Source organism: Harpegnathos saltator, unplaced genomic scaffold (genome assembly GCF_003227715.2).
Source record: "Harpegnathos saltator strain DR-91 unplaced genomic scaffold, Hsal_v8.6 scaffold534, whole genome shotgun sequence".
Classification (NCBI taxonomy): domain Eukaryota; kingdom Metazoa; phylum Arthropoda; class Insecta; order Hymenoptera; family Formicidae; genus Harpegnathos; species Harpegnathos saltator.
This window is the reverse complement of record NW_020230354.1, coordinates 552,501-567,500: the sequence shown is the minus strand read 5'-3', so window position 1 is coordinate 567,500 and position 15,000 is coordinate 552,501. Positions and strand designations below refer to the sequence as shown.

Here is a 15,000-nt window from a genome sequence, read left to right as displayed (position 1 = left end):
TGGAAACGTGACTAGCATCCCAGCCGTACCAAGCCACCTTATTACCACCCTGCGCCTGGCTGCCTGTCCTCATTATCCCCTTAACGTTTTCTCCGGCCGATGGCTGCGCGAGGATGATCGCTTTCAAGAATTCAATCTGCCGCGTTTGCCTCCGCGTCCACCGCGCGGAGACGGACGGAGGAGTTATTGCGATCGGATCCCGAGGTAATCGGTGCTCGCGAATAATTAAATAAAAAGAAAAAAATTCCAAAGGAAGGGAAAAAATGCAAACGATCCGCCCGACCGACGCGGACGGCCCGGCTGCTAGTGGGGCTAGATCGGCTGAACTATAAAAATAGTTGGTTCGTCGTGAAATCTCGGACAATAACCGCGCGACGTGATAAATGGCGATGATTAATCGCGCATTTAACAGCGTGACGGCGATACAACCATACCGGAGTCGGTCAAGCTGGGGGTTTTAATCGGGAATCTATCTCTCTTTCTCACCGGGGCCGAGCGCCCCGTTTCCCTCTCTCTCTCTCTCTCGCGCGCGCGCGCGCGCGCGCGCAACCGCCACCGCCACCGCCCGGCGCTGCCGCTGTCGCTGCCGAGAGTGTCGCTCTTGATCTCTTCGATTGAGCGTGGCACGATCGCGTGTGCGCCCTTTTTATTTTTTTATTCGCCGCTCGCTCACATGCAGGCGCGTAAGAGCGTGTTGACACGCCATAAAACCGCTATCGGGAAATCCGTCGGCCGCAAAAACCACCCTTTCCGCATCGAGAAAGACCAACCCCCGTGTTCTCTCTCTCTCGCGCGCGCGCGCGCGCGCGCGCACACGCTTACGACGGGGTCGAGCCGGCTAATAAAAAAATAAACTGCCCTGTAACTCAATTTTACGCTGCCTTTGCGACCGCACGCATAAAAAGGACCTTTACTCGCGCGCGAGGGCTCTACCCTCCCTTTAAGGACGCCGCGCGCGCCTCCGTGTGTAAATATCTACTTTGTGATTGTTCCTCGAGCTGTTCTCTTTTTTTAGAACCTCCGGTCTTTTCCTTATCCGACCAGTGTCCAGTGTGCGATTCAGCGCGGCGAGGGAATGTATGCAACCGGGAACCTATTATATGCATCGACTGTCCCGCACGACGGTCGAGTTTTGTGCGGTTGCACGTCGCCTCCCTATCGGAGATTCTTCCGTACGAGGCGCTTACGACCTCGCGCGACTAAATTTACATGTTACTTGCCGGCAGCCGTAACGCCACATTTCTCCGTGCGCGAGCGCGCGCGTCTCGAAATAGTCATTTATTTTTCGCCGTTTAATTTAATCGGCACGTCGTTGCGAGACGCATTACGTCAGGCACAACGCGAACTTGTCCCGCGGCGAAGAGAGGAGAGAGTCTTCCTCCGGAGTCTCCCTCTTTTACCTTCGACGGAGCAATGATCGATCGCTGATGAGGAGAAAGCGCCGCGTGCGCGCGCGCGAGAACCGGAAGAGATTTTTGTTTTCCCTTTAATATCAATTAAACAACACAACCGCGCGAGTCCGACTCAATTGACAATCTAGAGCATCGAATTCGGGTATTACCGTCAATGAACGCTCTCATTTCGGTATTAATTGGCTTGCGCGCGCGCGCGCACGTATGTTCATCCGTTACACGTGAATACCCAATTGCGCTGATTAACGACCTTTGACGGCGAGTTAATAATTAGCGCGGCCCCGACGGCCGCTCAATTCGCCCCGATTATCTTCACGACGACGACGACGGCGACCAGTTTTTTTTTTTTTTTTTTTTTTTTCTTTTTTCGCGACCAGCCGGGAAGTCTCGGCGCGTGTCGCGCGAAATAAAACAATCCCGGTGTTTATATACACGTCTACCCCTTCCGCGCGGAGCCCTCACGTGAAATGGCTACAAAATAACACAATTACAACGCGACCACGGGCTCACCCTCGGTGACCGGCGCTCGTCCTCGTTCTCACCCCTTGATTCCGCTCTTTTCTCTCTTCCCTCCGACTCACGCTGCTCCATTACAGCACGCTGCAGGGAAAAAGAAACGAAAGGGAGGGTTCGCGCGCTGGAGAGAAGAGGAGAGGATAAGATCCGAGGGCGAGAGAGAGGCAGAGCGAGAGAGAGAGAGCGAGAGAGAGAGAGAGAGAGAGAGAGAGAGAGAGAGAGAGAGAGAGAGAGAGAGAGAGAGAGAGATACGGCGATGGAGGGACAGAGAGGAAGCGAGTGCGAAAGCGACGGGCGGCAGAGGGAAGAAAGGATGAAGGCAGGTCTGACCGACTCGTTACAAGACTATTCAGACATCCGGAAAGAACAGCGCGTGCCGGTATTCATTTTGTTGACCGGAACCATTATCTGCCCCTTCGCTCCTTTTTGCCTGTCTTTCTCTCTGTCTCTCTCTCTCTCTCTCTCTCTCTCTCTCTCTCTCTCCTCTCTCTCTCTCTTACTCTCTCGCTCCACCTACCTCCCTCACTTTTTCCTTCCCATCCCTGAGCTTAGCCAGCGACGTGGCCGTTTTAAAACCTTATGGCTAATTTATTAATCCTAGCAGGGCAACCGCTCGCCCTCGGTTATCCGGTGGACCTTTTTTACCCGGCGCTAATTAAAAACCAGGAAGCCGCGGCGATCTTCCCACGAAATAAAAATAACTGTCGATTCTCTGTCCTTTGCTCGCGTGCGGGACTTCCGCAAGATTTGCCGTGATCATCTCCTCGCCCGTCGCGGCTCTCCTCCGCCCCGGCGTCGGCCGCGAAACATTCGTCGGTGTCTCGCCGCGATGTTTACTTCTGCTCCGACGAAAATCGAGCACTTTTCAACTTTAATCTTCGCGAAACTTTGATTTCAAAACAGAATTAATCCGCCCGAGTTTCTTCCCGGGGAATTACGCGGGGCTTCAGACAATCCTGACAGCATGTGCGCGCCGTCGTTCAACTTCGGAACTCGGAGAGCGTCGTGGCCCGCAAATAAAGCATGCCGCTAATGACGTCACGTATCGTAATCCAATTTATGGCTGGGTGGCTGGGCGGCAGCCGCCACCCGTCTTAAGAAAAAGGCGAGCACCTAAGTAGGGATCGACTTTCTTTCTCCATCCTGGCCGTCGGTTCTCGCTCTTGTGGAACGCGAAATGACGACCTGATGAAGTTTCTCGGCGCCACGGCGGTCGATTGGAGAGCCCTGGCGTAGTTGGCTAGGGGATCAGACCCGACCGGAGGATTAGTACACGACAAAGTTTATAAAAGTACGCTCACTTCAGGAGAACCAACCCCCCCCACCCTCTCCGTCGAACTAACCTAAAGCTGGCCTCCCCTTAAGGGGCTCCCGCGCGGAATCCCTTTCCGAATCCTCTGACATACGTGACAAACCTACCTATGATTCGTCCCAGCCATCATGTGTGAACTCGCAATAATGTCCGGCATCTCAAACTGGCATCGAAGCTGCGAAGCGGGGAGGTGTCTCCTCCTCCCGCGGCTCGAGAGGCTGGAGTCTGAAAGTCTGCAAGAAATTCGCTCGTATTATTACCAGGAATATGCCTGAGTATTCGTTATTCATTCGCGGCATCCTTTGCTCGCATCGCATACACTCATTTATTGATATCGTTATACCGGTCTTTGCGCTCTTACATGTCACGTGTGACAAACTCTATACAAGGTGTGTAAAGATTCAGCGATTGTAAATAAATGATCATCGCGGAGCCTCCCCTCCCCCTCCCCCCCCCCTCCCGGTCGCATAAATAAGCTCTCGAGGCAGCTTTCAACGCGTCGTCCGATTCGAAGGATTATTGGGCATCCGTCTTTCCGTCACACTATCGTTCGCGATTGAAATAAAGAGAACCCTAAAGAGGCTCGAAGGGGCCTCGTATTAACCGATTGGTACTTCTCGGCTACCTGCGGTGCACTGGAAACCTGTAATTGTCTGGTCACGCGAGGTCGCCCCGGGAGTACGAACGCGATCATACGTGACGTGCGCTATACCCGCCATTAAGTTACGGTTTAGCGCACGACAGATGGTACAATCGGTCGTTCGGGCATGCTCGTCTGGCAGCGTGGCCGTAGTTTCGTGTTTAGCGTCGTAAGAACAAAGGGAAGTTGAGAAAGTTTCGAAAAAATTCAGAAATTGCCGAGGCGGATTGCGTCCGCTGATGCAGACGTACCTCGAACTGCCTGCGGTAAGGATTGCGCCAACGTCGGGCGAGACGAAACAACATGCGACCGAGCGTCGTACGCGTTCCTCGCCTCGCCTCGCAAATATCCGATTCGATAGCGAGCGAGACCCTCGGGCGGATACCGCTCGACGACGAGTGGAAATGGTTTTTACATGTTATCCGCCCCCCCCCCTCCCTCCCTCCTCTACTCCGCTGGTCCCTCGGAAAATATCGATGACGAGTAATGAGCGATAAGAGGGGAAAGAAGGCAAGACGAGATGCGACAACGACGCGTGTAACGCGCGGATTAATTAATGTACAGATACGGGAAACGAGATATCGCGCAGGAACTTTCTTTCTCTCCCGGTCGACTGGAAGTTTCGTCCTGTCGCATGGGAACGGGGCATCTATCCGTTCTTTGTTTCGCGGACAGTTGTAGGCCGGCCACATACCCCGTGCTAATCCCGACGGCTTAGTCACGGGACGGAGAAATCCCAGAGGCTATTCACAAATGCGTAACTCGTGCGACGAGATCCAGCCCGACCGCACGCGAGGCGATTTCCACCCTTCTGGAGCCTGGTCCTTTCAACTTTCACTCGGGACCTCTCGCCAGGATTGGGGAAACTCATCCTGAAAAATGCCATTAAATAGCGTGCACGCGCCCGAGGAAGCCGTGCAAGTTTCTTCAAGTTCCTCGCCCGAGATATCACGAAAGCCTGTTACAGGCTTTCACACACGAAATATTCATCGCGAATTATCGTTCTTCTCTTTTTCGCCACTTGCGCCGCAGGACGGGACGAGCGAAATGAATGCTGCCGCAGGATTCCAGACGCGAATATTTCGCTAACGAGCCTTTACGTCCAGCGTCTTTCTTGTTCCGCTCTAAGGGACATAAACGAGCGACGCTGTATGTTCCGCGGTTTACAGTGCGACGTGTGATCGTTATTAAATTGATCGTAATGAAACGATCGCGAGCAAGATTTTTACGCGAAATGAACGAACGTCTCTCGTTGAGCGCTCAGCGCCCGCAGAGTGAGTTCTTCTCGCCCAGACGTGTTCAACGTTCTCTGCGAGGGATAAGGTATACGCCGCGATATATTGGCAAACGGGGAGCAAACTATATTCTGCCGCGCGAATGTGCAGAATGAAACTACGCGGCGATGTCGGACACGTCGGCTGTCAGCCATTCAATAGTTAATTTCCATTCAACTGCTCGCGCGTCGCTGGCGGTGCTGTGCGAGCGCATACCGGAGTGCCACATTATTATTTTTCACATACTTTTCAGTTCACGCGCATTTTTACGTATCTTCCAAAGTTGCATTTTTCTAACGTCCCGTCGTTCTCTCCACGCGTTATTTGTACGAGCTCGTGCAGTGGCAGCGAGATCTGCTGGAAAATTTGCTCGGAGAGACAACTTTCGGACGAGCGGCGATCGACGCTTATCTAGCAGCTGCTTAATATCTATCATTGACTGCGCTGCCAATAGCAAGCAATTTATTTGCAAGGTTACATTCTGCTGTATGATATTGTTGGAAAAAATTGTTGTTTCGCCAATAAAATGCCGGCACAAGCTCGTCGTCCAGAGCACCAGATTTATATTTCGCGAGGCCGTATCGCGTTACGCGCCGAGCGCGTCTTCGCTCACGAAATATCGACTCACGGGCGTGTACGAGTGATGGATAGCAATGGGGGAGGGGGGGAGAGTGTGAATTGGCCGCGAGTGCAAGATTATGAAACCAAAATGCGCAATAACAACGCATTAATGCGAATTAAGCCGATGCCGCATTCCGGCCGACACGTTCCGCGTCGCGACGAGCAACGCTCGTCGGCAGTGTGTAAATATCCAATTTATTCAGAATTACAGCCCGCTTGTATCGAGATCATCAATTTTCGCCGGCAGAAATAACGCGACGCAGCGAGGCAGCGCGATGACGCCGCGCGCTCGGTATCGCCGCGCTGTGTAATCAATGTCGAAACGTAATGAGCTTAAAGCGGCACCGCAGCTCTCCGCGGCGCGTTTTCAGCACTGCGAAGATTCAAGGCCCGCCAACGTCATTCGACGTTGGTGGCAACGCGACTAATTAAGCTTTTCCTTTGACGTAAAGAAAAAGAAAAAAAAAAGTTAACCGCGGGCGTCGTTGCATCCCAGTTCGACACAATTTGCGCTGTTTTCGGCTCGCAAATGTCGTTTCGTACCGAGCGTCCGGCTGTAAAAATGTCCGCTGCTTTCTGTTTACCCTCCAGGCAATTGCCCGGCTCTGCAATCGCGAAATCACCGATCTTTCAAAATCTTTTAAATATTATTTCATAAACCCTGAAAGGATCCAGAAGGATACGAAACGAGCGAAACCCGTCTGCGCGATCCGACCGCGCGCGCGAGTCCTCCACGACAATTGAGTGAATTAACTCGCGCTCAAGTCCGCGGCGTAATTCTTTCTTTACCACTTGTCGCGACGGTATTTCCGTGCGCAGCTTAATCGACTCTCGAGTCCAGCTCGAGGCGAGGCTCAGGCTTAGCCGGCGGAAGCCCGAGCTAAAAACTAGCCCGCCCGCACGTCGTATCTCGTGAATATCTTAAGCGGCACTTAATGGACTAACATCTGGCTGTGCGTGGCCGTTTGATTTGTTGCAGAGGGCAACAAGTGCCCGACCCCAGGCTGCACGGGGCAGGGTCACGTGACCGGACTCTACTCTCACCATCGCAGGTAAGCAATTATCGGTAATTAACCTGCGCTCCGCCACTCAGCCACGGCCGATTACACACCTACGCGATTTTACCCGGAGAGAATCGAGCGGGCTCGTTGCGCGGGAAACCGACGTCAATGGGCCAATTCGCGGCCTGTGCATGTCGGATCCTGTGCAACGCGCTGCGGAACGAGAGATCAGCGTGTGTGTGTGTGTGTGTGTGTGTGTGTGTATGTGTGTGTGCCTTACGATAACGAGAACGAGGAAACGTTTAGTTCGACCGTAGAGTTGCCGCGACACGATGCAATTCTTAAAAGAAAGAAACAGAGAGGCCGAGAGCAGAGCCTGCAATCTGCGGCCTTAAACGTTCTGCTAATCGGTTGTCGGTGTGTTCGCAGTCTTTCCGGATGCCCACAAAAGGATAAACTGACGCCAGAGAGTGAGTACCTCTTCATTAAGCCAATTACTTCTTATCGTAGCTACATAGTGCATCTTCTTTTTGCGAGAGTGCCTTTTTCTCACGACGCGGCGAGGAAGTCGGGGTGCGAATCGTCGACGAGAAGAATTTCTCTTCATGACTGATAACGCAATTGCGCAATTGAAGAGTACATGTCGCAAAGTCGCAGCAAAATTCTTCAAACGCAGACGTGTTTTCAAACGACGAGTATCCGCTCGAAAAAATTCCATCTCTCAAGTATTGTTTAAAGTAATTTCATAGGAATATCTTTGTATATCTTCGTTCGGTGTTCTCCACCGAATTTTTCGAGTCTCTCGCGTGCAGTCGCACGTGATCGTGAAAACTTGAAGATCGTATTCTTCGAATAACACTCGTAATAGCCTGCAATTGAATTCGCTCTCCTTCCGAGAAGCATTCGCGATCGGGCTCGTCGATCGTTCGCGAGAGTGCGAGAGGAAGAGAGAAAGAGAAGGGGGGAGGGGCGGGGAGAAAGAGGGAGAAAAAGAGAGAGAGAGAGAGAGAGAGAGAGAGAGAGAGAGTGAAAGAGAAAGAGAGAAAGAGTATTGTTCGCCGCGGCTTCCTCGCCTCATTAAACGCAACAGAAGTGTATCTTCGATACACGAGAGATCAAATTGGAAAGGGGAAAAAAAATATTTTCTTTTTCTCCAATGACGAGAGAGCGCGGTGCACGCGGTTACGCGTGTGTGCGTGTGCGTATGCGTGTGTCTGTATATATCTGTCTGTTGTATTCTTTGCGCTTTTCGTTTGCGGGGTAGAGAGCTTTATTTATTGGGTTATACTCTTCCGTTTTAATTTCTACCGTTCTGTTTGTAGTTCATTATAGTAGAGAATTATCACTACACTCGAACTTGGTTGTGTTGGGTCGTGCCTACGAACCCTCTGGAGAACTCGAGACACGGGCGGCGCGACGAGCCGGCGTATGCGCACACGCCGGACATTTCACACGGAGGACACTTGTGCGATTGAGTATAATTACGCAACGATCGGCCGTATGATCGATGCCGAGCTTCTCATCTCGACGTTACTCGACTTTCTCCACAGCGACGGAGATAGCCGGTCCCCCCTCCCCGTTAACGACGTTAATTCAGCGGTTGCGCAGAGGTAGATACGCGTAAGCCACCTGCGTAGATATCACGGTCGCATAATTTTCCTTTCCACTTATGGTAAGCTTCTTGCCCTCCTCTCTCTCTCTCTCTCTCTCTCTTTATCTATTTCCTTCATCTCCGTCCATCTCCGTCTCCTTCACGGAGGAGCGTAGAAATCTTCTGAAAGCCATCGAAATCGATTCTGCAGTTCGTTCCGGACGCGACGGAGAGACGTTCTCAGCGACGCGGCACACTTCTCCCCCGCCCCGCCCCCCCCTCCCCTCACACAGATTTTGCGAATTGTTGTGTTATAGTTTTCTATCGATTGATTGATTGTCTTTACTTGTGTTTCTCTCTACCCGCTCAGTATACTTGGTTGTACTGTTACACGTTGATTTGCGTTCCGTGGTGTGGCAAGGGGACGACGTTGTGTACTTCAACCCCCTACACTCTGGCTACGTCCTACGTTTTTCGTCTCCTCCCCTCGGGCGCGCATCACATTTCATGTACAATTTCTCTCTCTCTCTCTCTCTCTCCCTCTCTCTCCCTCTCCCTCTTGCTCTCCCTGTCATTCTCTTTTCCTATTTCTATTCAACCCTCGACTCATTCGCTCGCCACCCGTCGAGATCGGAAAGAACGACTCGTCCAGAGTTAAAGATCCCGCGGCCCCCCCCCGTTCGGACTTTCGAACCCTTCCAGAGATAATTATACTCAACGCATCAAGACGCTTCGGCACCGTCCGCCGCGTGCGTGTGCGCCGTGTCTCCCTGATTGTGTGTACGTAACAAGACGTGAGAACGTGCCAAGACGTGTCTGTAACCACGCCGCGTGTCTCTGGGTTCTCGCAGTTCTGGCGATGCATGAGACTATATTGAAATGCCCGACGCCTGGTTGCAACGGTCGCGGCCATGTCAGCTCCAATCGGAACACGCACAGGAGCCTGTCCGGATGTCCCATCGCCGCGGCCAATAAGCAGGCCGCACGCGACGCACGACACAAGGCTCAAGGTAAGGCGGCACAGGTCACCCACGTCCCGTGTGTGCGTCCGGGTTGACGATAGACGGGCTGGACACGAAAATCCCCTCGCGCTGCCCGAGATGAGATTAACGCTTGAGACCGCTAGAGACCGGAGTAGAAGCTGTGTAATCTTGCGCGCAAGACACGCATCTTGTTCTTCGGGGTGCTCTCTCCCGCGACTCGCCCGCCAGTGAATGTATTGGACTGAAAATTATCACTCACCGAGGGGGGTAATACAAGACACTTGCATCTGCTCCTCAGAATCAGAGAAGTATCTTTTGACCTGTCGAAAACAGTCTCGCCCTCCCCCCCCCCCCCCCCCCCGTAGATTCACTGTTGACTCGAAGGCTCAGGATATAACATCAGTGACTCAAGTCGAAGTCGCCTTCGCTCCGCGAAAGCGAGTTTCCAAATCTACGGCTTTTCGCAGAACGAACGTGAGATTATCGCGCGAAGCATCGAGTCTCCAGCAGTTGCACACGAGCAACATAGCAAAAGTATCGATCTGGCTGATTGTTGGTGGTTGAAGGGTGTTGCGTCAACAATTCTTAATCGTAATAGTTGCGTTGTCGCGAAGATTTCTCCAATTTCGTCCTTTTGAACCGAGTCACTGAGGTGTCTTACCACGATCGACAGCTGCATGTTACTTGATATGGGACTAGCGAGCGTAACGATGCTTCTTAGTAGAAGAGAGTAGCATTTGATTTAACACGACCGTTGACCCGCACTGATGACACCCTTGGAGTTTGCGAAAGAAAAGCCCCGCGTCTCACGCGCATCTCGCCCATGCGTGCGATTAAACACGCGACTTCCCGCGACAGTGCCGGGAATACCGCCGGAGTACATCAGCACGAATCTCCTACCGCCATCGATGGACACGAAGAGCTATTCGCAGTACGGCTCGACGACGCAGGACACGAAGCCGGTGCTGAGCAGCTTGACCTACGACTACTACTCGACGACGAAGAACACCGGGCTCAGCGTGAAGCCGGCGAAGACGCCGGAGGAGAACAGCACGACGCGACCCACCAAGGTGCCCAAAACGGAGAACATGACTCTCAGCAGCAGTTGCTGCAACAGCCTGTCCACGAGGAACCAGAACACGGGCGAGCTGCTGGTCCCGAAGACGGAGGACACCGCGTCCTGCCGCGTCAACTCGCCGCCACCTCCGCCGCCGCCCGCGGTGCGGCAGACGTACGATTCCTACATGAGCCAAGACTCCAACTCCTCGTCCATGTCGTCCATGGACGCGATGGGCTCGAGACAGTCCATAGGCGCGACGATCCACCATCCCAGTCAGCATCCGACACACCATGTCCTCCCGATGCAACCGGTCGCCTATCCGATGCCGATGGTGGAGGACACCAGGATGAGTCATCAAATGTCGCAACGATCACCGTACGAGCCGACCGCGATGATGGCCGCGGCGGCCGCCGCGGCTGCAGCTGCGACCACCACGGAGGACCTCTACCACCACAGATCGACCGAACACGCGAGAGCATACATGCACCCAGGCGCGAGCAACATCGCGCGACCAGTAGTCACGTATTCCAATGACATAACTGCCGGCAGAGGCTATGAGAACGCGGTGGTGAGCGCGGCTAATCATCGACCTTATGACCCTGGTACCACCGCGACCTACGAGAGATACGACGCGCAGTCGTGCGTGCCCATCCCGTCGCAGCAACAGCAGCAGCAACAGCAACAGCAGCAGCAACAGCAACAGCAACAGCAGCAGCAGCAGCAGCAGCAACAGCAACAGCAGCAGCAACAGCTGCACTCGAGGGCGAATATGTATTACCTGGGCCAGACCGGTATGACGCCGGAGGAGCAAGAGCGAGTTTACCACCAAGAGGCAGCGGCGGCCGCGCAACAGCATCAAATGGCGATGGCCGCCGCTACCGCGGCCGGAATGATGAAGACCGAAGATGGTAACTTGTTCGAAATCATCCCCCCGGGTGCTCAAGATTCGGCCGTGACTAAACGTTGCGTCTCTGTGGATGTTGCAGTGAAGTGTGTTACGGTCGCGCAGGTGCAGCAGATGCAGAAGCCCGGTGGACCGCCCACCTCGCCTGGGGGATCGGTGATGGACTTATCTACCTCCAGTGTTACCTCCACCAGTCCACAGGTGAGTCGGAACGGCTTCATCTCTCATAAACGCGCGCGCGCGCACCAGAAAGAGGGAGGGAGAGAGAGAGAGAGAGAGAGAGAGAGAGAGAGAGAGAGAGAGAGAAAGGAAGAAGGAGCATTTAGGATTTTTATCAATGACGACGCGGTTCGCAGGCACCACCCTACGGCTCGAACAGCCTCAGCCCGCAGTATGGAGGAGGACAAACGGTGGGAAGCAGCCCTCAAGCCGCAGCGAGTCCCCACTTGACGGCTAGTCCTCAAGTCCCTAGTCCTCAGGGCCAGACTCTGGACCTCAGCGTCAACAGACTTCACAGGTAGGCGATATCTCTCATTATTGATGACAATTAATGACGATGAAACTCTAGCGCGATTTCTAAGTGTGACTTACAAAGCGAGTCATCGTTTGATGACGCACGATGACTGCCACGCTAATTTCCATTGATCACTTCAATGTTCAGCTAAAATTTGGAGACACCAAAGAGACACGGTAAATACATGCATTTCTCACAATGTGTATATTCAGTAGTTTATCTTATTAACCTCCTATTGGCTGTATAATTTAACTGTATCACATATATAATTAATTAGGCTTCACGCGTAAATATTAACGCAGCGATGTCTTAACGTCGGTGACAGTCAACGTGTCAAGTTTGGTAAAGACTCATCAGAAATTCGAATTCTAAAAGATAAGAAAGCAAGCCAAGACACGACTTGACGAATGTAGACATTACATAAGATTCTAACGTAGCCTGTTAAAACCTCTACAGGGTGCGTCTGAGCGATACGAGATCCTCGGAAGATCACCTGAACTTAAATTACAGCTTCCAGATAGACACATATTGCCTCTATTGCAGTGGTGCGCCCAGCCCGCAGTATTCCACCGGCCACGGTGAAGCCGTGGCGGTTCCGGTGGGTCCAGGTTTCCCAGCGCCACGACCGATCGAGGAGCAGACCGAGCCGGTTGATTTCTCAACGGCGAACGAGCCAGTCAATTTCAGCGGAGGCCCGGGGATCAGGCCTGTTCCCGGGTTTCCGCCGCCCGGGGTGCACGTGACGGCGTATAGTCGCGAGAGCACACCCGACAGCGGGGGTTCCCACTACATGGACGCCTACCGAGAGCCCACTAGTGAGTTATCATCGTTTATCGGATAACTACGCGGGCGGCCTACGATCGGGGCGCGTTCTAAACGGCGCTTTGTGAGCCGCGACCGTTCTTTTGTTCCTTGCGGAATTATCAAGTGAGTCGCGAAATTCTCCTCCGAAAATATTATAGAATAGCAAAATTGCCAAAATAGCATCGCGGCGCGCAGAGACATTTGTCCGCGCGAAAATCGCGGCTTTTCCTCATCTCGAAACTTTCGCCGAAAATTTCGACGTCTCGCGGAATAATTGGAGAATTCGCCGCGGGGGATTTTCAGCGGCAGGGGGGAGGTGGAGTTTCGACGTAGGATAATTCGCCGATGGCGAAGATGGGACACAGTGCAAAAAAATACACGGGTCTCGGTGGGGCAGGGCGCGACAGCGTGTCCTTAACGCTATAAATTTTACTCGGTACACGCGGCGGGAGACACACGCGAAGCGTTAATGTGTCCTTACACGGGCGTCGTGTAACGTCAGGCGCTAGCGGGGGCGACGAGGAGGAGGCGCGTGGACGAGGGATTCGGAAGAGAACAAAGAGCCCGACGCCCCCGGGGGTCGGCAAGGGTGGCGAGGGACGTAGGTGGGCGTAGGGGACGATACGCGGTTACAACCGTCGAATAAAAATTCACCAGAACAGTACATGGACTGCTATAATAGGCACCTATGGCCGAACTCTCATTTTCCTCGGTCTCTCTGTACCTTGGCATTCCAAACCCGCGGCCCATCTCTCCCTCCCATCCCTTCGTTCTCGTTTGTTCTCTCTTTCTCCCTCCGATCGTTCCTCGTTTTCTCCGCTTCTCTCTCTCTCTCTCTCTCTCTCTCTCTCTCTCTCTCTCTCTCTCTCTCGCTCTCTCGCTCTCTCTTTTCCTCTATCCTTCAGCCTGAATGTGCACCGTGCGCACCCTTCCCGTCGAACCACCCCCTGTGACGGTACACGGCCATTGTTAATTATCAATATTTCGCGTACACGTAGCGCCGGCAAAAGTCCGGCGCGGCCGATATTGTGCAGACTCTGACGCTGGGGAGTAGTTATTGAAATTGAAACATTCGAGCACACACAGCGCCGTGTTCCCCGGCCTCGACACACACACACACAGAGGCCCGCTGTGTTCACGCGACGTCGAGCGCGCGAGCGCACAGAGTCGGCCTTCCATCCGTCGGCTATTTGCACTGCGTGCTCTCTCGACAAAATGAATTCTTGCCAGTAAATAAACGTGTAGATTTTACAACAGTTAATCAAGCAGCGGGCTGCTCCTGCACCGCGGCTGTGTTCGCGCTATTTCCGCGTCTGCCGTTCGGCAGAGAGCGCGATTACATGACACGCGTGTGCGCGTATTCGCGCGGAGTGTCCCAGAAATCGTGCCTTTTTTTTCCCTCGATCGTCAGCTCAAACTCGAGTTAATATTTTTGGCTTCCTCGTGGCGCATCCCGACCGATAACCGATGATATCGATCTCACTCTCTCTCTTTCTCTCTCTCTCTCTCTCTCTCTCTCTCTCTCTCTCTCTCTCTCTCTCTCTCTCTGGTCATTTATAATTCATCGAAGAGAATCGGCAGATTTGACGAATTGTTAAAAATCACAATCTTCTTTACCAATACGTTCCGAGTGTGTTGAATTTTACCAGATCATTCAGCTATTTAATTTCCAGAATATTAAATATTCCGAAAAGATTTAATATTAAAAGTTGAAGGACGTCGTGGGGGTGATGAAAAAAAAGTTTCTTGACGAGAAATATTTTTCTCAAATTTAACCAAAAATATGTTAACCCGAGGGGACCTCGGGTAAGGCAATGTTGTAGGAGCGAAAATGAAAAATGCATCACTTTCTTCTCGTCTCAACGAGAATTTATCGGTACGACAGTTACGTGATTTGCGTAATCTTTCTTGCGTCAGATTACGGGCCGATGAGTCCTCACCCAGGATACGGGATGACCGGCGTTCAACCCGAGTATCCCGGAAACACGTACACCGCTTACCCCACTGCAGGTTACAACTGTGGCGGAACTTACCCGGGTGGCCCGGTGACTTCCGGTTATCAGATTCCAGCGGGTTACACCCCGGCACCGTGCTACAGCATGCCGCCCCCGCAACACACGGTTGGAGCCCTCGATAAACCGTCCGGCAAGGACGACAGGTAGGTCACGTTTCGTTATTATCTTTTTTTTTCTATTCTGTATTACCGCGTATTTTGTAATTATTAACGACACTTATGGCTCATTGCAAACTTCGATCGGCGTTGCCGTAGAAAGACGGTTCTGTGCTCATCGGTCGGAAGTCGAAATTGTTACTTGCTGAGCCAAGCGGCCGTAGCGAAACTTTTTTACTCGAGTCTTTCGATCTCTCG

General features: G+C 52.8%; 1 protein-coding gene across 9 annotated transcripts in view; it reads left to right on the top strand.

Moving 5' to 3' along the window:
• Positions 1-15,000, top strand: part of LOC105186775 (probable serine/threonine-protein kinase DDB_G0267686) — a 123,517-nt gene that overhangs the window by 96,004 nt on the left and 12,513 nt on the right. For 4 of the 9 annotated variants that reach the window (XM_025303131.1, XM_025303135.1, XM_025303137.1 and 1 more), the window contains 7 exons: positions 6,755-6,827; positions 7,206-7,246; positions 9,219-9,377; positions 10,209-11,515; positions 11,671-11,831; positions 12,339-12,643; positions 14,550-14,790. In XM_025303131.1, the coding sequence (XP_025158916.1) occupies positions 6,755-6,827; positions 7,206-7,246; positions 9,219-9,377; positions 10,209-11,515; positions 11,671-11,831; positions 12,339-12,643; positions 14,550-14,790 (2,287 nt within the window). The remainder of the gene's footprint in view (positions 1-6,754; positions 6,828-7,205; positions 7,247-9,218; positions 9,378-10,208; positions 11,516-11,670; positions 11,832-12,338; positions 12,644-14,549; positions 14,791-15,000) is intronic. The other 5 variants (XM_025303133.1, XM_025303132.1, XM_025303134.1 and 2 more) reach the window with 4 other exon arrangements.